This window comes from Larus michahellis, chromosome 1 (genome assembly GCF_964199755.1).
Source record: "Larus michahellis chromosome 1, bLarMic1.1, whole genome shotgun sequence".
Classification (NCBI taxonomy): Eukaryota; Metazoa; Chordata; class Aves; order Charadriiformes; family Laridae; genus Larus; species Larus michahellis.
In genome coordinates this window covers 199011722-199034864 of record NC_133896.1, presented here as the reverse complement: position 1 = coordinate 199034864, position 23143 = coordinate 199011722, and the positions used below count along the sequence as shown (strand labels likewise).

General features: G+C 44.3%; 1 protein-coding gene across 7 annotated transcripts in view; it reads left to right on the top strand.

Annotated features, from left to right (window-relative positions):
- MTUS2 (microtubule associated scaffold protein 2) overlaps window positions 1–23143 on the top strand; it is a 322218-nt gene that overhangs the window by 248474 nt on the left and 50601 nt on the right. For all 7 annotated transcript variants that reach the window (XR_012584761.1, XM_074568409.1, XM_074568387.1 and 4 more), the window contains 2 exons: window positions 3058–3156; window positions 8277–8485. Coding sequence is in view for 6 of the 7 variants with exons in the window: in XM_074568409.1 (XP_074424510.1) it covers window positions 3058–3156; window positions 8277–8485 (308 nt within the window). In the remaining variant the exon portion in view is untranslated. The remainder of the gene's footprint in view (window positions 1–3057; window positions 3157–8276; window positions 8486–23143) is intronic.

Sequence of the window (23143 nt, the reverse complement as noted above, 5' to 3'; positions counted from 1 at the left end):
CTCTCCTCGGCTCCTTCCCAGCAGAGCTGTGTTGTGCACTGGCTTTTCCCTTGATGCACAGCCCCTCCTCACTTCCCCAGTTGCTTCATTGCCACCCCTGCCAGACCTTAGCAACTTTCCTAATCTTGCAAACTGAAGGTGTTTATCCTTATTTCCCCTTCTGGTTATTAATCCTACTCTTCTGTCCTTGCCAAGATACCTATTTGCACCTTTGCTGGCAACCTGCTTCAGGCTGGCTCTGCTGATGTCCCACCTTCTGGGGCCGATGTCCCTGCTGGGCACTGCCGCCTGCACCCAGGTGCGGCTCTCTCTGCGCTCCACAGACCTCGCCTTGCCCTCTGCAGAACGATGGTGCTCACTGGGCTCCGTTGCTTCTTTGCTCTGTTTTCTTTCAGCTGAGCTCTAATTAGGGTATTGTTCCTCGCTTCGTGCTTAAGGTTAAGAGGCTGAACTAATTCCCCAGGTGTTCCTCATTGAAAATGTCTCGAAAACAAAAGTAGTTAAGTATTTATATGCCCCTTGTTACTGCTGGAAGCATAAGGAAAGCATACTTTCCCTATTATTGTCTGTGTTTGACATTTGCCATAGCGAAATTTATAGAGGAGCTTGGTATATGGCCCATTCGTGCATCATATTTTTATTTTGAAAACCACTGAAGAAACAAGGCCTCGTTGCCATGAAAAAATAATGCTCAAATCTGTAACCATATAAACTCTACCTTATAAAACTAGCTCTGGTTTTGTCTCACAGCTCCCATGTCAGGTTGCTTTCACTTGGTCCTTCGTAACGAAATGGCATCATAAACTTATTTTATGTTGTGCTCTGTAGTAAAGTACAGTGTAGTAGGTGGCACACACAGGAAATTTATATCCTCAGTCACTTCACTCTGAACAGTATTGTTCGCAAATGAGAATCGTAGCCTTAACATGTCCAATTTACAAACAGCAGAGAAAACGGAGATGGACCAAAGTAAAGGTATGAAGAAGAGTTCAGTCTTTACCAGCCCCTGATGAATGATGGTGCAATTTGCCTATGAACAGTGGGAGGGAGCCAGAGGGTCTTAGACCTTCTTCTCCTGTGCCATCCTCCCGCAAAAAGTTGGACACAGGGCTTCTGCGTGGGCAGGTGCTCTTTGCAGAAGCACTCTGCAAGCGAATGCTGAGGGATGGTGCTAGAAAATACGAAGCTCAACTTCTGGTGCGTGGCAAATGCTGCGTCCGCAGCTCGCTGCTCGCACCTCCTGATGCAGACAGAAGTGGAAGGGTGAACGAGCTTCAAAAATAAGCCTGATGCTGCAACTGTGACTAGCTGTGGCTTTGGAGAGGGTGGAAAACTAGTCATCCAGTAAGTGTCCCTGAAGATTATGATCCCCGTATAAAATTATCACTTTTCTCAAAATATCTCCAGTATTGAAAATACTTTCAGTATTGAAAATACTTTCTCCAGTATTGAAATAGCCAGATCACATTTGCATTAAGCACAATGGAAGATAGTGTTAGCTTTTGGACTACCACTGTCTTTAAACACCACCAAGAAAATATGGTTTTGTTTTCCTGCTTCAGATACTTCAGATTCTGTGGGACGTTTTTCTACAAGACGCCCATTAATGTACTCATGAGAGAAGTGGAAGTTAATAAGGCAAACATTGTTTTTTCCTTTATGACAAGGGATTTGCCTTAAATCTCGCCTTTTCCTGCATATCCAAGGGCTGTGACACAGGCTAAAATACAACCCCCGACAAACACTAACGGTAAAAAAGGAAAGCAAACAGGAAAATACATTAATGTCTCAGGGGTTTGCTTTTTCTTACTCTTCCTCCTTACTTCCTCAGTGAGTGTTTTCTGCATGAAAGCCTGTGGCTGTGACTGTCACACCATGGGCAAACCAGCAGGGCAGGGATTTCATGTTACTGCTCTCAGCATGGTCCCCACAGCTATTTTGATGGGAGTTGTGGGTGGGCAGGAGGGGTGAGCTGAGCTTGGGTGGCCGCTCTGGCTTTCAGATGAAGTTGTATCTCCCTCATACAAGAGGCAGTCGGTGACTGCAGAGCTTGGAGAACTGACAAGACCATCCTGAGCCTGTAACCAGAGAGCTCCAGTGGTGGGAGGAATAGTAACAGACACTGAGTTGCCTCCCACTGAAAAATTAAAGGAAGAGGAAAGGCTAGCACAAAGTTTCTGGAGATCATAACCCAAGAGCTCTGGGGCACCATGCTGTCAGTGGGAAGAATTAGTGGCTGCAGAAAAAAAGGATAAATGGAGAGGTCAGGAGGAAGGAGGGCAGGCAGCCTGGCATGTGCCTGGGTCGTAGATGAGCACGAACCATATGTTGGCTCAGCCTTGTGGACAGCAAGGCAATGGTATGGCCCTGTTGTGTCCTGCATTGGGACAGTGGGTTGTAGGTTTGTGCACGGAATGTGCTGCACCTCTCTGGCCCTGCCTGACTTACTGCATGGGCAGAGACCCCCTCTCCTGTCTGGGGTGCCACATGCTTCTGGTTCTGCAGAAGCCTCTCTCTTGCCTGTAGGAGACCCTCTTGGGAAAGGTGGTCACTGGAAAAGGCAGTTTCCTAAGCTGGGGAAAAAGTTGATAGAGCAGGGCCCTGCAGGTAACAAGTCAGCTTTGCGCAGTCCTACTTAGCTTCTCCTCCAGCCCAGCAGATCCTTGGCTGAGGATGCACAGCAAGGTAAAGAGACAGAACTCAGAGCTCGGAACAGATAGGATGGGCTACCTGTGTAGCTGGTTTTGCCTTAACGATATTTGTCAATATGCAGATGGCTGGAGAACCAAGATAGTGTGTAAGGCCTTCTTCTGACCACCTTCAGTGCTGTTGTCAGCTCAGCCACATGCACACAGCCGTGCTTGCAGAAGTGGCAGGTTGGCATCCAATACAGAAGTACTGTATGGCATCCTTCTGTGCAAAGCCCAGGATGTGTATTGGTGAAATACTTATATTTTGCCACTCTGGTATGTATCATAGTGACACAGTTCTGCACAATTGCAAACAGCATTATAAAGTGTGTTTCTTTCTACCTTTATTTTTTTTTTTCTAAAACAGGTCTGAAGAAAGAAGTACAAAAAGATCAGGATGCTAACAGACCAGCTATCTCATCCCCTAAGAAATCAGCAGTAACAGCCACCAAGCTCCATTCGCCAGGTATTTATGAACCCAAAAGCACTGTTCCAGGGAAGATTTAAACTTGTCGACTTTGCATCTCTTGTTAACAGACTAAAATCTGAGACCTACTATTGTTAAGTGAAGATTGATTGTGCCCAAGGTTCATTAAGCTGCCTGTGAGGACAGCAGACTTTATCATACCAATGCAGGAGCTGAATAGACTTATGTTTTCTTTGTTATAACTGTGCAATCATCTCTCCTTCAAAACAAAGAGTTGTTGCTATTACATGTTTAAGGGCACAGGAGCATTTTTTTTATTTTTTATCATTATAATTTTCTTATATAAAAAGAGAACAGATAGATGTAGTGAAATAAAAGACACCGCAGACAATTACCTGGAGTGACAGTAATTACTCGGAATCTACTCTTACTGTTGTGCAGAGGCACTAAATTTCCTGGGCTATTTCTATGGATAATTGGAAAAGGGATTATCTGTAGAAATAACCTTCAGAGTGCTATTGGGGCATTGTCAACTTACCCCTCAATATTGGGCACTAACACATCGTTTTAGCATTTCTAAAGAATACCTTTGTTTATTTAATAAAATGAATAGAGCTTATTTCTATTTGTGTCTACTAAGTGTACATTAAAAAATGTATAACATACCTAAAGGCTTTTGTAAGGCTACCCTGAATGCTTCTGAAATGAGTGGGCACTGATTTCATTGTGCTTGCCGTTTATGTTCTGTTCTGTTACCTCATTTTTCAGACTCTACTTAAATAATTTAAATGTCATCTCTACAGCTATATGATACTTGAGTTACAATTATGGGGGGTAGAAACTGACATTTCTTCATTTGATGATAAAGTATAGAACATGTAGAACAGCTCTTTGACTCCTGTAACTTGCATCAAGAGTCTCCTCATGTTTACTAAACTCTATCTCTATTCTTCACCTTCCCAACCAACACAATCAAGAAAACGGAAGGTTAAATTTAATCTTTCCAGGCACCAACAGGACTCGGAATTCTTCTCCTTACTAAGATACTAGGGTAAAAAGAAGAACTTAACACTGTCCTCTGAATCATATAATTTTCAGACTATTTTGCACCTGGTGAGATCACCAAGAGACATCCAAAGAAAAATTTGTTGTGGAGAGTGCCAGGCCAGCAGCTCACCAGTGTTTATAACGGTGGGAGTCCAGTTTAAGCACCAGCACTGATTGTGGCTGTAGCAGCATGTTACAGCCCAGCTGATTTTCTTCCACTGGAATTAGAAAGCAAAATGAAACACAGGCATATTTGTACTGTGTATTTATGTTGTCTTAAGGAGGCTTGCATTTCCACGGGTGACTTAATGATTTTGAAGGCTTAAATTTTTGGCATATCCAATTCATGAGGCCTCAAAGGTTTCTTCATTCTCATGAAAGGTCGAGTAACTGCCTTCTCTCCATCAGGCCAATTGAGGATTTCTTAAGCTTGGTTGTCTGAAATTATGGCAATCTAAAATTGTTTATCACTATAAGGATCAAATAGGAAAATAAACCTCATCTTCATTTATTTTTTTAGAGTAGCCTTTAGCATTCTTTGAAATAATAACAGCAATAACAAATCAATAAAGACAGGCAATCTTTTCACCTATTTAACAATTTCACAAAATAATCAAAGCAGTCATTAAACAGGACAAGCAGCGAGTGTAGCTGGGGCTACGGGGCACTAGCACAGCCTTTCCTCCATCAGGATCACAAACTCATGCAGCATTTACACTTTGTGATAGGAGAGCATGTGTCCCCGAGGTCACTCTACCACAGCTACATGTGGCCATGGAACCGGCTCTAAAATTTCTGAGTGCCATTTCTAGGTTATTTTCCCTCTATTACTGACCTTCTCACATGCAGTTCCTTTTAATCCGCACTGGGTTTTGCCTGTCATACATTTTTTTCTTTAGCCTTGAATCTGATCTTCAGAATTTGGATTAGTCCTCATGAAGACTTGCAAAGGAGTTTTGAGATGCAGAGTCTTGTAGGGATCTCAATTTCATCTGTTGATGCAATACCATTCCTGAAATCTGTGTACAGGAGCAGGTGTACATAGATGCAGGTGTTCTCCTTCTACCCCATTGCAGGATGGTGCCATCTGTTTCTGACATCTGTCACTCCATGGATTGCTTGTTATCAATTGTCTCAAAATAATTTCCCACTTTTCTTACCAAAATGCTGGAAACCGGACACTTAAAAGACAAATAAATTGTATTCCCCATCTAAATCCTCATGGACTGTGTTAATTATGAGAGTATAGCTGTTGTGTCTCCTTAGTTCAAACACTTCGGTAGATAAAAAAGACCTGGGAGTTTTGAAGCAGATCAAAGGGGTTCAGTGATTTCAGCGTACAGTGGGTCTGCCCCCCTGGTCCCACCATCAGCAAAAAGGACATTCAGGATCAGGGACAGCATCATTAATATATACCCTGTTTTGTGCAGAGCAACAGAAGAGAGACTTCAATGGCAGAACAAGCTTAGTAAGCTGCTTTTCAGACCCAAATGAACCGAGAAATTCGTATTTATCCCTGAGGAGGGTAGCACAGTTTAATTTACAAGGACAGCTTATAATACTGACAAGGACAACATAGAGAAGTGCATTTCAAATGTTCCAGTGAACAGGAAAACTAGAAAGATATAAGGCAAAACAACATGATGGGGTTTTGTTTTAATTAAAACTGGACTGATTTCAAGGGCTTCCCCCTACATTTCTCCCTTTGCCTTCTGTTGTAACATCGCCATGCTGCCTAAACAATCTGCGATTTTTATGCTAAAAAGGACAGATATTTGTGGCTGTTGCTTTTATTGATTTCTTATTTTGGGATAATATCTACTGTCCAGTTAAGAGCCCCTTCAAATGAGTGAAAGAACCTGTAAGAAAATACCATTCCTGCACAAAAAGATGCAGACTTCAACTGACACGAAAATGGATAGAGGGCAATAGCTCATTGAACTCTCTCAATGAGAGAGTATTCTATTGTTTAGTTCTTGCAACATCATGAAGTTAGTCTTGACTTGTTGTGAAACCTGGTATTCCTCTTTGCAAATGTAAGTCATGGGCACAAAGATTTTCAAAGACTGTTTTGCACTTGTGGCTCTTCGCAGTTGCAGCATTAGATACTTGGAGGCATAAGGCAGCATTTCTGCTGGGGCTAGATCCCTGTACGCTTAGCCCGGAGTGAAAATGTAATTGGGCAAGTTGGAAGATATGCTCCCAGTGGCTCCACACAAGCTGGGGATCTGAAAAAGTAGGAATACTCTCCTGGGGTATTGCCCTGACAACCCATACTACTTCCCTGATCTAGTAAAATTGCCCTAAGGATCCGTTTTCACATCCAGGCCTCAGTCTTAAAGATCTAAAATATCTAAAGCACGTCTGCCAAAATTACCTCTGGAACAGTCCTCTACTTCACAAATTGGCTCAAACTCATACCATCAGATGCATCTCCATGGAAGGATTCTTCTGGTTTTTAGGAAAGGGGTAGGTAGCATCCATGGCAGAATACTGTCCCCTGTTACATTCATTGATGAGGACTGGTTGGAGACGTTGTTTCTGTATTATTTTTCAGAAACTGTACGCTACAAGATTATAAAAGTACAAGATATCCTTTTTTTTTTCTTTTCAGATTCTTGCATAGCCAACCCTTTCTACTAACACAGAAATGTTGATTTTCCATCTGTATACAGACCAACATCTGCCATCTCTAGTAACACATGAAACCAAGGTGTCTGAGTCTATTTTCTCCCTCATTCTTACTGACTCCGGCTCCTAGGCTAAAAGCTGGAGACTGGTGGGAGGAGCTGAGGAAAAGAACCAGAGATTCCTGGCCAGTGTTCAGGAATGAGCTAAAAAGCATCAGCTGAGGAGAGACTGAGGGTGGCAAAAAGAATCAGTAAGCTGTGCAGAGTTGTTGCCCAGCTGACCGTAAATGTTTGCAGAGTTCTCAGAAAGCTAAGAACATAAAGACAAAACAGATTGTCTAAGCAGGGGCTTGATCAACCTGACACTACCCCTTCTTGCTTCATCCTCGTTAACTGAGTATATCCAGAGAAACGGATAGTTCACTCAAGCAGGATATGAACTTAATTTAGGATGAAAGCTTCACTTTCCCTGAAGTGTCTTGTCATGATTAAGCCTTACTTCTTGTGCCATTCATATGAATATACCACTGTATTTGAGCTGATATCCTAAAGACAGGCCACACTTGTGGTTTCACATATTTATACAGGATCAGGCTTGCTTCAAGCCAACTTGGAGTGTATCAGAGGAGCCGGAATCTTTGTGGACCCGTTTGTGCAGGCAGACCGTACAGTGATTCTGGTGTGACAGATGGTGCAGAGAGAGCAGCGATGCAGAGGCAGTGGTACAACCAGTCAGCATTACGTGGGACCTGGTGGCATTTCTATACCTATCTGTTTTGTGCTGCAACTTTAGAAGTGTTACAAAGGGGAGAGCAAGGCAGACTGCAGTAATGCTGACACAAAGAAATAGTGATATCCCAATAGCAAGCAACCCACGCTATGTTTGCATGCAGGAAGCACAGCTCCAGCCCCACATTGTCCCGTTTGGAGGAAAAGAAAGTCTGCAAAGGCAAAGTAAATCTGGCACCTCTGTCAAGTCACCAAGTTTGAGGTTCAGGTGACCAAAGAAATTGTGTGTAGTGTGTAAATGTCATCCAACCATTTTCTACATCCACGACAGGGTAGGGTGAATCTCAACATGGAAGTGCCCATTTCTCTCACTGCCATTCAGGAGAGTTCAGCATCACACATCAAGATGCAGACTTCTATTGTACATGTCTAACATAGGTGAGGTGAATCCTTCCTCTAATGATCTCTGTTCTCAGGAAGACACTCTTAGGAGAGCTCTTCTCAACTTGTAGAAGACCTTCGGGCTCAGGGCCTGAGGTCAAATGACTGTTACAAAGCTTTGAGCTTTGGGCCCTAGGGAAACATATTTTGCTGCACTCTTGCTCTTTGAAAGTCATTACAGATCTGTGTGAATGCTACAGACTGTTTTTTCTTTTATAGAGCTGAGTCCCAAAGGCCTTAGAAACACATAAAGGTCATGTCCACACATTTAAAGTAAGTGACCCCGATGGTCTTTTCTTCTCTCCTTTGCAGGACATCCCAAGCAAAGGCCAACGACCCCTAAGAATGGATTCTCTCCCAAACCAGGAGAGAGTCGAGATGCTGAAAAGCAGTTCGTTCAGAGATTGAAGGAAAAGTGTGATGAGCAGTCCCGGCAATTAAGCAATATTCGAGATGAGCTTAAAAGGGCCAGCTGTGGGTTTGATGTCTTTGCTATAACAACACAGCACTTTTTCAGGCAGGTAAGTGCAATGGGGACTTTTTACCATTGGAAAGAAACTTTGCCTTTACGTCAGTCACTTGCCCAAATTAATCCACAGTCATTGAAACTTCATTCTTGGGAGCAAAGCATGTAATTTCTTTGCAACAGTTATTATGAGGAGGGAATTATTATTTGATGCCATGTATTTGAAAATCAAAGTTCAGGAACTTGGAAGAAGAAGAATTGTGACTGAAGCATTTGTCACAAGTGTGGCGGGATTTCAGGATGTTTTTAACAGTGAAGCAGATGCAGAAACTTAGAAGTCCGAGTCCCTGACCCCTACAGCTGGAATGGAAAGTGTAACTGAGATATTGATAGTTGTGAACAAATGCAAAGGCAATCCATGCATTTAGTCAAACAACGGTGCTGGATGAAGGAAAAGATTTGCTTTCTCATAGTACTTATCTACTGTTCCTGTTCACCCCAGGTCAGGCAGACTGGTCCCTGTTACAGAGGTGCCAATTCCTGAAGATGTTAGAATAACATTATCTCAGCATTTAGGAGATTACATTCAGCAGGTATAGAGAACATAAAGAAAATGTTGTCAATAAGTAGAGAAGCTTATATATTCACTAAACCCAAGACAAAATGAGTAAAGTTTAAAAGATGACTGCAGTAGCCATGAAAGATTTGTAGGTATTGCTTGTTTCAAAAGCTGTTTAGTGGTCTGGGAAATCTAGCTGGAATCCAGACCTGGTTCACGTGATGCCCGTGTATTTTGTACCATCCCAGGTTAACCTGGTGCCCCAAGTACTTTGTAAAACAGGCAGATAATCACCAGCAGCAAGACTCAAGGTTTGGATAATATCCTTGGTGGCCTGTTTGTCTACTTTTGGAAGAGACAAGAGTAAACTTTCAGTATTAAATGCGAGAAGGAAATCCAAAAACCAAACCACAGATTCAAACAGTCTTCACAAATTCTGAAATACTTTATTCAGTTATTTTTTTAATATTAGTGGGAAAGGTTACTTTTGAACAAAATACCGTAGTTCACACTTTTCCCTGAGTAGGAGATGATGTTGCTGGGGGAGCTTCACTGAGCTGAAAAAACCAGGGAATTTTTTAAAAGTACTAAATATTTTAAATACTTTCCCAGAGGATTTCCCCCCTCTATTTTTCTTTATTCTTGACATTTCTGGGCTTGATGGGCATTTGTAAAGCTTTTTTTTGCTTTTCTTTTTTTTTTTGGAGCTGAGTGTAGAGTGTCCTTGGTTAAAGCAGAGGGAAACAAAAAAGGGCAGAGCAGTGTCTGCTCAGCTTTGTCTATGCGTTGTCCGCTGGGGAGAGATTTTTCATCTCATGCCTCATTCACAATTTGCTGAAGGAATTCTGGAAGCTTGTGCATATGTCCTTCATCTCCTCTGGATATGTTTTAAATGAGAACAGCTGCTGCAGCTGAGCTTTGAGATGCCTCTTGTCCTGTTGGTGCGTGTTAGATCTGTCCTGAGAATGCCTCCTAAATTGAAAACCTCAGGGGACTTTATTTAATAGAGTCCTCTCTAAGTCCTTACCGGGCATAGCTGTCCCTCATGTTCCCAGCTCCTCTGCACTGTCAGGCCAACTGGGGGGTTGCAGTAATACTCCTTTGAGTGCCTGGAGGGCTTGGAGGTAAAAAATATTGTATCTATCTGTGGAATTTAAGTGCCTTCAGGCTTGGACAGGATTAGATGTAGGGTTTTTTTTTTCAGATCCACTGCTGGACTCACTTACCCGTGTTCAGCCTGTCTGTCCCTTCTGGGCTAGCCTGGTCACCCCGGAGTATTTATGTCTGCACATCACTGTTCAGTGCAGCGCAAGACACTTGTGTCTTGCTGCTGGCTGCTGGCAGCCAAGTAACGTGGACCCCTCCCAGGCAAAGACACCCCTCACAGTCAGCGTGAGCCCAACAGTTACCCATTAGGCACTCAGATGTGGTACCTACATTAGGAACAGGGTTGCTTTAGGCTCCATTTTTAGTGAGTGGAGGCAGGTGAGTACTTCCAGAAGACTATTTACAGCACCAAAGATCTGAATTTCTGCTTCAGGTACTTGCCTGTCTTGGTTGAGGCTTCCACGGATGCCTAAGGTTGCTGCACTTTTAAATTTGATGCTTAAGCTGGGAGCCTACATGTAGCGGGTTGACCTGGGACTACTCAAGCAATTGTGCAATTGGGCAGTCTGTTGTCTTGCAACATAGACACAGATTTCCAAGTTTTTGAGTGTCATTCAGAAAATCTAATCTGTAGCCATTTTCAGAGATGGCATTATTGTTTGAAAGCTTAAGCAAAATTGCATTGCCTGGCTTTGAGTTAGGGCAGCATAGAAAAAGAAACTTTTCCCATCATAAAAATAATAGTAATTGTGTGTGTTTGTTTCGGAGAAGCCTGCAGGCACAATGGTTGAGGTCTGAGTAGAACTGCAGTTTGGCAAGGGAATAATACTTGTTCAGGAATAAGGTGGGGCCTTATTTCAGCAAAATTTGGGGTTGATTTGTCCAACTGGCAGTTCTGCTCGGCTGAGCAGAGGGCCCAATCCTACTTTGGTGCTAGGGAGCCTCTTTGGGCTGATAGTCACCCATAGCCTAATTCTAGTATGTCTCTCTCTCTCCCTACACCACACCAAAATATTGGCCAATAGATAGATAGATTTTTCTCTGAATTGGAGCTGAATTATGTTGGAAAATGCACTCCCAGGCAGCGAGGACTGGACTGAGTCTTAAAAGCAACCAAAGGACCAGTGTTTTGCACACAGGTAGGAGTCTCCCCGTGCCCATGGCTCTCTTGTCTTGCTCACATTATTTCTGTTGTCTCTCCAACGTTGGGGAAAGCACCAGTGCAAGTGGTCCAACAGTCATGTTGTGCTGAAGAAAGAGAGTGTCAATATGTAGTAAAGAGTGTTGGCCTATATCAGCAGTCTCTTTGAGTGCTTTCCAATTTTAAGCACTTGCTGTAGCAACCTTAAGGTTGCATGACCATTTTCTTTGGGTTTTGTTGGATTTGTTTTCTGGCTATTCCAGACCACTACTGAATTGTATCCTGGAATCATCTCTCTTTCTCAGTTGAAAATGCTATTAATAGGCAAGATTCATTTAATAGGCATCAAGGAGCGCACAACATGTAGCACTACTTAATGCAGACCCATTAAATGACAGCTAAACCAGTTTGCTATCTAGGGAAAAAGCCTAGGCAATCCAAGCAGGTGATGACTGAGGCAGTGGACAAAAAAACCTAGAGCAGTGGTTCTGGCATAAGCATTTAGCTAGTTGTGAAAGTAATGACTGTAGTGCCTGTGGACAGCATGGCTTTTAATTATTACTTAATTAGCAAATTAATTATCTAAGGCCCTCAGATATGCGTGTTGACTTTGGGAACTGCTTCAAACTTAGTCTGAAAAGGAGCAGATTGAGTTTGTCCTTAGTGTTGGATGTTCATCGTGTCAATACAACCCTTGTGCTGTGAGGGATACTGCAAAGTGAACAACTGACTGGTGAGAGCTAGAGTGATACCGTGAAGAGGGTACCATGAAGATTTTCTAAAGCAAATATCATGAGTGGCTCCCCCTGACTTGGGTCATTCCTGACCTGGTCTGGCTTGTTAGCTCAGTAATAATGACAGTCCTGGCCCAGTTTCACCCCGGTTCTGCTAAGTGGCCAGCAGCAGTCCCTCTTGGAAGTGGTAACAGTGCCATCTAAAGGAGAGCAGCACAAAGTGACAAATTCTGGAGGGTTAATCCTTCTGGACATAAACGGGGAGCAAAAAAACCAAACCGCTTTCGTATCTCTAGTACACTTAGAGCAGATGTGTTTGTGCTGAGGGCTGTCGTGGCCAAACTACACAGAGGCCCTGGAAAGCAGGCTAATGCCTTTCTGCCAGTACAGCATGCCTGAACAGCTGAAACGAGGAGTCTGGTTATCAAATTCTGCCTCTGAAATGTCAAATTAGGACTCCAGATCTACAGTGCACGCGAGGGGAAGGGATCCTTTCTGGGCTGCAGACCCCAAGGGTGGGAGCAGGTCGGGGAAAGGGTTATCCTGGGGTAGTCTGTCCCATACTCTGCATGGAGATGGAGGACTTGCAGCACGGCCTCCTGCTGTGAGCTTTGTCACGGGGCGGGGGTTTGGGACAGCACTGCAGTACTTGATGGCATCCCAGGCACTTTGCGTCTACCAACGTTGGGGAAGACGTGTCACTAGTAATCAATGTGCATGTGTTTGTCTCCACACCTGAGTGTGGGTTACTTTTGGGCGGGTATACGATACACATCTTCCAGACAAGTAAACACACACAGCAGCATCCTGCAAAATCTAGGATGGACAAGGAAAACCTTTTCCCCTATTCAACCCCCTTGTCCCTGCCCATGGCAGGGGGGTTGGAACAAGATGATCTTTAAGGTGCCTTCCAACCTAAAACATTTTATGATTCTATGAAATAATGGAGATATGTATTTGTTTGTGTGCATTTTTCAGAGTAATGTGTAACTACCCTGTCCAAATGCTAACAACCTCTTGTGTTAGAGGCAAAATAGGTTGCACTGGCTGTAAGTTGCTTGTCACTTCCCACCAGTGCCTCCAAAACAGTAATTTGGGCTAACATTTCAAGTGCTTATCTCAGGCTGAGCTGAAAATGGTTTATTTTCACAGCTGTCTCTGAGAATGGGTTTAGGAGAAATATATCTATTGTTTGTGCCTGGTGGTGGCACAATGGTAAGAAGCCAGCATCCATCAGAAAGACTGACCTTCTGGCTTTCAGGGGTACTGCTTCCCAACATTTGCAAAATGTGTTAGAATTTGGCCCAAGAGTAGTCCTTAGAAAAGTGCAACTCCTGTTATCCCTTATCATTATTACAGCTTGGCTAGATTTCCTGTATTTAGCAAGTTCAGTCTTCTCTTTGCTCCTGCTGGAGAAGGGAACAATCAGAACAACTCAACCTTTTCATTCTGTATCCTGGAAAAAATCCATTTTGGACTCATCAAACTCTGATGGTTTAGGGGTATGAATCAAAACCATTTTGTTGTGAGACAAACAAAACACCTTGTTTTCTTGGGAGGAAAAAAATCAGAAAGAAGCTTTGTCATCATTTAGGGCTTTCTAAATTACTTTTTAAGTAGAAATGCATAAGACGTGATATTGGGCGCTACTAGTTATGGTAAAACAGAGCAGTAAGAGCAGTAAGAATGGAGAGGTGCTCCTTTACTTGCAAGTGTTACAATGAAGGCTCTATAACATGGCTGCTATGGGACCTGCAGGACACTCGCACACAGTCGATCTGCCCAAGGAATGGATCAGGGATTGGGAACTGAAGGAAATTGCCTTCTGCAGGCCCCCTGCTCGTTTGCTGTGGGTGCTAAAAGACAGGCAGTGAGAAGGTAAGGTGGTGCAGGAATAGAAACTTTAAAGCAGCTGAATATCTTTCCCCTCCTTATCCTCTGGGTAACTGGATGTTACCAGAGGATGCTACACAGGGCCTGTGGGAATATGATTTCATCCAAGCTCTCCACCTCTGTGCCAGAGTGTGTCCCTCATTTTCTGGTCGCGCAGCACCTCTTGGTACTCAGTGTTTTGCTGCTGTGAGGGCCAACAAAACCCACCTCTCACCTAGCACAGGACCTGAGAGATGTTTTTCATTTCCCTGTGCCTCTGAGCCCAGCTGTTAGATGGGGACACCGGGGAACTGCCATCACACGAGGGCGCCACGGAGGAAAAAATTTAGTAGTTGTGATGCGCTCCGATATCAATATCGGGGTGAGGCAATAAAAGATCAGCCTGTGAGGAAAATCAGCACTTTGCAGTCAGTGCAGAGGATAGCTTGAGTAATAAATAAGGCCTTGGGCTACATAATGAATGAATGAATGAGTGAATGAATGAAGAAGATGAGCAAATTCAGAAATGAGTACTGACATGCCTATTCACTGGGCAAAGCGGGAGTGCCTTGCTGTACCCCGTGCTGTGGCTGTATGGTGGATCCACCCCACGGAGCGGAGATCCATCCACCTGGGTGCTGCACCGCTTCACTGTGCTGCTGCTGGTTTTTGAATGCAGTCCCACACCCATCAGAGGGGCGTGGGGGTGTGAGATGGCTGGAGTGAAGATGATGATGGAGGATATTTGGTATTGTAAGAAAACAGAGAGAAATGCCCCACTGAGGGCTCCTGGGGCGGGCACTGTGTGAGGTGGGAGTGGGGCTGGGGAATGAAGTCTCTCCTGTTCCGTACATTTTAGCTCTGTGCTCCTGGATAGCGCAAGTTCCACAGCAGGATTTCCACTGTGGTATGGACTCACTTGCACAAGCTCCTGCCTCACTGCAAGTGGGGCAATTAGATAAACTCTGCCTCTGAGGTGCACCCTCTTCTCCTGGGTCTGGTGGATCTCCCTGCTCCAGGCTTGTTTCTGCCCTACAGCCATATGGCTGAGGAGGGGAGAAGAACCAGGAAAAGAATAAAAAGAGGAGGCAGAAACTTGCTGGGCCGACCCTGTCTCTAATGTGATGGTTTTCTTAGACTCTGTCCTGTGGGGGGCGAGGAAGTGGGAGTGAGTAACTCACCCCCGGGGAAGCAGGCAGTGGGCAGCAGGAGCAATGGCATTTGTAGGGGCAGCAGCAAACTCCTCTCCTTGCTGGAAATCCTGAGGCTGCACAGCAGCCACAAAGGCTCTGAAGAAGAGTTTTAAGGGGAAATGCTAAAGGCTGATGTTTGAGCAAATTCAGGTGGGAGCATAGCTGAAAAAGTGGTAGGTGAAGAGTTAATTCCTTAGTAAAAAGGCTGCTTCTTCCTTCTGTGTGAAGAAGGGATGCCTCCAACATGCTAATATATATAAAACTGGTGTTAGTTAAGGGCTAATTATCTTCACCCAGCAATTGGCCACTGGGGAACTCCACAGCGGAAAAGGGATCAAAAGGAGCACTCGGGGGACTCCACTTGTGAGATGTCAGTAGGGATTTTTATTCTCTCCCCGTAGCTTCGGTTTCCTTTGCCGTGTCAGAGGACGAGCCCTGCCTGCACCCATTTGTGCTGGTGGAGCAGGCACTGCCTGGCTTTGCCTGGCATGACGGGCTGCGGCACACCTCTGCCAGCGCTTCGGAGATGGGATTCATGGCAATGCCAAACTAATCCTGATGGAAATAACCCACAGACTCCGGAGACAGGGAGGGACAGGGAAGCAAGTGAAGGGGAACCCATGGGCAGCACAGGCAGCGTGCACCAAGATGCAGCTGAAATGGGGCTGTTTCACAGAGCCACTGGCAAAGGTGGTGCCGGGACAGGGGGGAAAGCTTCCCTGACCTCTCCGCCTCTCCTTTTGGAGCAGTAACTACTGCTAGGCAGCTCTAGAGACACGTCACTGCTTTTGATTTCTGCACTCGGCTGCACCTTTCGTGTTTTACTCTACAGGTGACGATACCATCCAATGCACAACACTGTCCTCAGGCACCTCATATTCAAAAGGGTCCGTTTAGGTAAGACACAAAATGCTGCTATCCCATCACTGTGTAGAGCTTTTCACTAGTGAATACAGATGTCCTGGGGCAGCTTCAGCTGGGGACAGACCCGAAGGGTCTGCCAAACTGTCCAGCCAAACTGGCAGCAAATGTTAGATTTCTGCAGATACCCTACACTGCTCCCGGGCAGCGTGGCCTGCTCTGCCTCAGTCCCTGCAAAACAGAAGGAAGAAAGCACAGGGAACGTCTCGGGTTCTCCCCTTGTCCCCAGTGGCTTTCTCACAGCCATCACTGTGACAAATAGTGCAAATTTTGGTTTTGGGGGGGGTGGAAGAACATGCTTCCCTGGAAAAGAAGAGCTGGGGCAGTTACATGGCCTTGTTTTGAATCAACTCCCCAGTTAGAGTATGCTTGTACCCCTTGGCTGGAGAAGAATTTTGTTAGTCACACATAAATATTTCAAATTTCAAGATAAAAATAATAAATAGCCCCAGGCATTCTAATGCTCCTCTTGAAAAGGTTTTAAATGTCCATTACAAATTAAAGATCTCTTTATTTACATGTTGCCCTCAAAGAGAAATATATTTAGGCGGTGTGCCAAGGATCAGGTAAAGGTGAATTTATTTTCTCCTTTTGTTTATATTATTGATCTCCGCGTAAGCAACTGACTTTGTCAGCCTTGATTTTATACTGCATTCAGAGCAAAAAAAGCAGAATGAGTGTCGGGAGTGGCTGTTGTGACAATGGCAGCCTCAAGCAAGGTTTGGCTTTTGGTGAGTTTGAGGGATTTGGCAACGCATTGGGAGTTGTGTGAAAAGCAATGATGGGTAATAGACTCTTCTGGTATTGCGGCCTTTGCTCATGCAGCAAAACCCCAATCACAATGTTTTCATGCTGTTCTTTAAGTTCACCAAAGGCGTCAGTGGAAATGTGTCCCTCTTCTAAATCCCATGCATTTTAAATACCTCTTCCACAGTTAGCGAGAGTTTCATTTTCTAAGATTCAGAATTTCTTTTCCACTTCAAACTGGAGGATCTATTTATAGTTAAGGATCCTGTTCTTTGCAAGAAACAGTGGTCATGCCGTTCTCAGGTTACAGGGACACCGTGAGTTGCCGAGTAGCAAGTGAGTTCACTTTCCAACCTCTTGTTAGGTTTGGCCTTCCTTTCCGCAACAGGGAGCGTGGGAGCTCTGTTATCTGTTTTGTCCAGGCCTGAGGACAATGTGAGGATCTCTGTCCTCCTTGGTCTTGGCACCACAGCCACTCAGCTCTGGCCCCACCAGTGGTCCAGGGGTGCTTGTGCTTACTGGGGTTATGTTTCAGGGGAAAAACCCTGAAAGCATCATATTGTCTGTACAAGGAACTCCAGTATGGATCTGGGCAGGGTTCGTTAGAGCCATAGCTTCAATCTGTCAATACCAAAATGTTCCAAAGGATGTATTTTGTACTCAAGGTACCTGCATTTTTCCACGAAACTTTGTTTCATCAGAGAAAAAGAATAGTGAATAACAATTCTAGCATCCAGAGACTTTGACAGTCTCAGATCAATACTTTGTGCCAGAAATGTATTAGCAGCATTTGCCTTAACTATGTGAATGTTTGTTCTTGGTACAGGCAGTCTGGAATAGTGCTTTCCTAGACCCTGTGTGGCTGCAGTGGTTAGACCCGTGGCAGAGTAATTGTGGAACTAGCAAGTGCTTTGAATCCCTTTATAACATCAGACACTATTCACCAGATAAATGGAAATTACTGTGAACTGACCGGGAAATAGGCATGCTTTTCTCTGAATTAATAACTTTCTTGTCTCTGAATGAACAATTTTCACTTTCAAAGTTGCCTGAACAGGGGCTGTAATATTAGATGTTTCTAATTTACCTTTCCTGGCCAGATGAAGGGATGAGAAGCCTGCACCTTCCTCACAAAGTGCTTGAAATGGGGCAGCTCCAACACCAGCAAGGAAGCTACAGAATCCATACAGCGCCCACAGGCACGTTAAGCAGGGCAGTACAGCAGCTGCTGCTGGACACATACTGCAAAGCCAATTTCTTCATTATTTCTTTTAATTTTCTTTCATTGGTTCATTGGTTGCTTTCCACAGATTACCAAGATTTCTAGCAAGAACGTAACAGAACAAAGACTTTGCAATTCATTGTAGATCAATAGGTGCAAGGCTCATGTATGAAAGCGTTAATCACACCAGAAATGGAAGAATTTTTCTGCTTCCATGAGAGGACAGAAATATTTAACTGAACTTTCGTAGATAACTTTCAGGGAATTTGGCGAGGCTGGGCAAAGTTTTCACTGAGGGAGCAAGTACAGAATCTGTAACTCTCGTTAGCAGTGGTGTGGATGAGCCCTGGCCTGTCCGGATGGGAGGGATCTTGTCCTCTCTTTGGGAGTCAAAAAGCTGAGCCTCCCTTTAGAGACAAGCTTTTCAGCACATCTCTTGTTTTATAAACATGTTAATAAGATTTCACGTTCATTTCAGTGTATGATGAGATTGAATGTCAATCTATAATGTTGCTGTAAAACGGGAGACCGTGCCCTGATTCACAGATAACCTTCAGAAGTAATTTCAAGACCAAATTCTTGAACAAAAATCTAAGGAAGGCCACAGTCAACCTAGAGAGAGGAAATACCAAGTTACGCACACAGAAGAAGCAATGACCACTTATTTCCGTGCTGGTTACATTCCAGTACCTGTCCCTCTGCCAGATCCATGTCCCTCTCACCCATGTGGCATCACCTGATCGCTCAGTCTGTGGCTGCAGCCTCACCTGGAGATGTCCATTGTGGCATCCCAGTGACTCTTCTGCCCTCAGATGGCCTCCCCTACCTTCTCCCTGCTTGTATTTTTAGACCTCTGTCAGTAACACTTTTGTTTGGTGATTTTACATGACCCCCAGGGCAAAGTGGCATGACTCCATTCATATAGATATGACCAATAATGACGTCTGTAGGCATCATAATAATAATGGCAATAACGATCAGTACAATAGAAATTAAGTTTGTCTAAGGGATCTTGCTGCTTCTGCAGCCTAGTAAGAGGAATGATTTATTATCCATAAGAAAAGTCTGGCAATGCTAAATGTCCATCAAACCAGCTACGTGCCAGCTTTTTAATTGCAGAAATAGCAGGCTTGATTTGGTTTTAGCCATCACAAATCGTAAAGGCTAGCCTTTGTTGAAAAATCAATTTTTGTCTTCTTATTTGCCAGTGCAATAAAATCTGTTTAAGTAATGTTAGCTTGTTGTGTTTAATTGAGTTACACAGAACAAGGACAAAAAGATGTCTGGATTGAATCTGTTGTGTTAAAAACAGAAAGCCCTCGGCTGACTTAATGTATTCCTTTTAGTTAATATTTGGCCTCTATATAACAATCTCATTAGAATTTAGGACTTCAACATTTTTATTATTCCATAGTTATCCCAGCAGAGTGCTAGACATTTTGCAGATGGCATAAAGATGATGTTCCAGTCGTGGAGTGCTTAGCATCTAAATAGGCAATAGCCCAATTAAAACTGGGGAGTCAAAGTGACTGAATCTCGGAGATTACCATATGTCGGGGATTTATATGGAAAGATAGTCACATGTTTGTGTACCTGCACACAGATACACAAACCTGCATGCAAGCACACATCTGCAGTCTGTTCTGGTGTCCCACATGTCCTCTGGGAAGACGTGTTTTCAATTAACTTATCGGGGATAGGGCTGGAGCATCAAGGTGCCTGGGATCACCAAATGGTCACAGTGACAAGCACCACTGGAGATGGACCGGGCGGCAGGGTGTCCTGCTAGTGTGTCACCTAAGTGCAACAGTGAGGGCAGGCACGGAGTTAAAGCAAACCCACATACCTCGGGAGGCGCGGAGGCAGCAGTGGTTGCGTTTACGCAGCTCTGTGTGCGCTGTAGAAGAGAGCGCAGTGATTACGGTTTCTCTTCTGCAGGCAGGGATATTCCCACTGTTCATGTTTATTTGCACCCAACGGGTGTGATGAATATTTCACATCCCACACGAGTTCGTCCCCGCCTGCCCTTGGCAGTGTCTCCTGCGGTGCCGCACGTGTCTGTGGGCTGCTGCAGAAGTGAGCAGCAGGACGTGTCCTGGGCAACACCCCTGGGCTGATGGCTGCCTCCCAGGCAAGCAGCCTGCACAGCTATTCTTATTATCTCACTCTGATTTGATCTGTGAGGAAAAAATAAGCTACATTTCTTCCTTAGTACACTGAGAAAAGACACCTTGGTATATACAGTGTAGAGAATTCTGTTTGCAGACACATAAAAAGGAGCATGTTGTGCAATTGTATGTATTGAATTATTGTATACATTGAAGCTACTGCTAAAATAAGAAGGCAGGCTGGAGTAAAACTGAAATTGTATACATTTATCATGAATGTGAACATCAACATCTTGTCCATTAAGCTAACAGGAGACAATCACTAAGTGTTGTAAAGGAAAGCTGATAGCTTTATAGACAAATATATGCATGCATATATATATATTTATATGTATATATAGTAGTAGAATGAATAGTCCCAGAAATCTTCAAAGTGACATGAGCAAAACTTAGTCCTTAATGAAGTATTTCTTACCTTTGAGCTAGAGATGAGTAGATGTTAGAAAGCAAACTGCAGGGCCCCCCTCTGCTCTGCAATGGGCCTCCTGTGCCAGTCAAAGCAAGGGGCTCAGTGCGGGGCTCAGTCCAGCAGCCATGGGTGCAGTGTAGGTGTCAGTCAGGTGAAGGGGGTCTGGTCTCTTGCAGAGTACCCGTGTTTGGTCTACAGTCAATGGACAGACCCAGAGGGATGCTTCCCCTCAGGGGACGTATGGGGGGTGCCTGCCCACGGATCGTTTAAGGAGCCCTGGCACAGCTGGTGTGCTGGATGGGGAGCACTGGGGTTCACCACCACTTACAAAGAGGAGCCTGAACTTGACCTTTTTCTGGGGCTGCGCTTGAGATGCCTTTATACATCTGCAGTTTGGTGCCCCAGATGCTTGGCTGCACGCTGCAGGAGGCCCCTCTTGGACCCGTGACTTCCCTTCTGTGCAGGGACTCAGCTTCCCCAAGAGCAGAGCAAAGTAGTATTTCCCTCAATCTGGAGTACTGCATCACCTGGCACATGGGACATCCTTTTCGTAGCCATCACAGTCACTTCCCTCAGGCCGAGCCTTAGCTGGGGAATTGGCCTGACCACAAGACTGTTAAGTAAGTAGTGAACCCTGCAGCAGCTGAAGATGACTGTATTTCTGGACATGGGTTTTGGAGCTCCTTGAAAAAGCCTGTGTAATATTGAGCTGCCTACTTAAAGCTGCACCGCATTTAACTCCAGGCAGGAGATAAGCACCAAGGCAGGACTTCAGGCAGGAGGCAAAGCCCCCCAGTGCCATGGAGAGGCTCTGAGCGTGTTGCAGCAATGACAACCCACAGATAACTTGCAGGCTAGGGAAAGAAGTGCTTGATAGGTGTAAATGCCTGCAAAGTTATTCTGTCCTGGAAAATAGGAGGAAAATGTTCAGGAGGGACTGGATGTTGTCCATAGCTCTCTGCGTTTCTGATGGGGTCCGTGTCGCAAAAGAAAAAGGTTTTAGGGTTTCTTTCCTCTCTGACTGTAAAGAAGCAGAGATCACCTCTAGATTTGGCACAAGCTTCCAGATATTTGTCCTGACATTTTTGCTTTCACCTTTTCCTAGTTGGCATTTTTAAAAACAAACATGTTGCAAAGGAGCGTAACATACTCAAAGCTAAACACATTATGTGAATTCGTTTAAACATAGACACGGAACAGTTGAATATACACCATATATTTGTGTGGGTGCCATGCATATGATTATGGCATTTGAACTTCTTTCTCATAGTCTTGGAATATCTTCTGTTGCATGTAAAACAGCATTGCACCTATCTGTAGTTAAAAGTAAGTACTGGAAGTTACTGAGTTTTAGGAGCATTAAAAAAAATGTTCTGTCTTCTCTCCCCTGCCCCAAAGGCATTTTTTAAATGTCATTGGCAGAAAGACTTCAGAAGATTATTTACTGTGTTCCCTCACCACTGTCTATTCCTAAGCTAGAAAGTTCTGCTGATATAACTCTCTGTCTCTCCAAAATTACCGCTGCAGTCCCAGGGGGTGAAAGCGTAAATATTGTAAGTCTTCTTGTGTAGATCCATCAGCAGATGCATTTTGAGCTGATGCACAAGAGGGATTTTGCAGCAATATAGTGGAACTTTCCCTGTTGATGAAAATTCCTGGCAGGTGAGAGGTTGCTCCAGTGCAAAACAAGGCTTGAAAATACAGATAAGACTATGAGTACAATTCCCGCCTTTAAGTCTTTCAAGACTGTTTGCCACATCTGCAAAAATGTCTCGTATAGATAGAAAAGGAGCATTCTCTTTATTAGTGAATATCTGAGTTGGTCTTCATTTGCAGGTGCAATCTCGTACCCCCGTTGCATTCTGTGTGGTTTGCATTTACAGAGTTTAGCAGCTAGGTAGCCACGTATTTGATTTGTGGACTGCAAGCTGCCTACATTTTTGAGCATATAAAGACCAACATGCTCACATTCCCATCGATTCATTTCTGACAGGTGATGGATGCAGCAAAGCCAGGCTGGAACCATCTCTGCCTGGAGCTTTCTCTCAGTACAATCCTGACTTGCCTCTGTGCAAAGCAAAGCCCAAGACTTCATCCCTTCACCCCCACCATCCCATAACCGGCTGATACCTAGCTCAGAGAGGGTATTTGGACCTGGCAGTTGTGTGGAGTGATTTGGATCATGAAATGAGCTGGGCCCGTTCGGATACAATGTGTTGTAATGCAACTAGATTTTAATGAATAAATGCAAATGCAGAATAAAAGGTCATGCCTACAGAACTGTGGTCTGGGTCTCAGCTGGAAAAGAGTAACTCTAGCAGTAATTTCATGGAACTTCATGGAATTTTCACAGAATTTTTCAGAGTTGGAAGGGACCTCTAGAGATCATCTAGTCCAACTCCCCTGCTAAAGCAGGATTGCCTAGAGCACATTACTCAGGACTGCATCCAGGTGGGTCGTGAAAGTCTCCAGAGAAGGGGACCCCACAACCTCCCTGGGCAGCCTGTTCCAGTGCTCTGTCACCCTCACTGTAAAGAAGTTTTTTCTCATATTTGATCAGAGTTAGTTTAGTTAGAGTTTCTGGTGTCAGAGCAAATCTGTGTGAGCTCCTACTGGGAACAGGTGTTATGAAAAACTGTC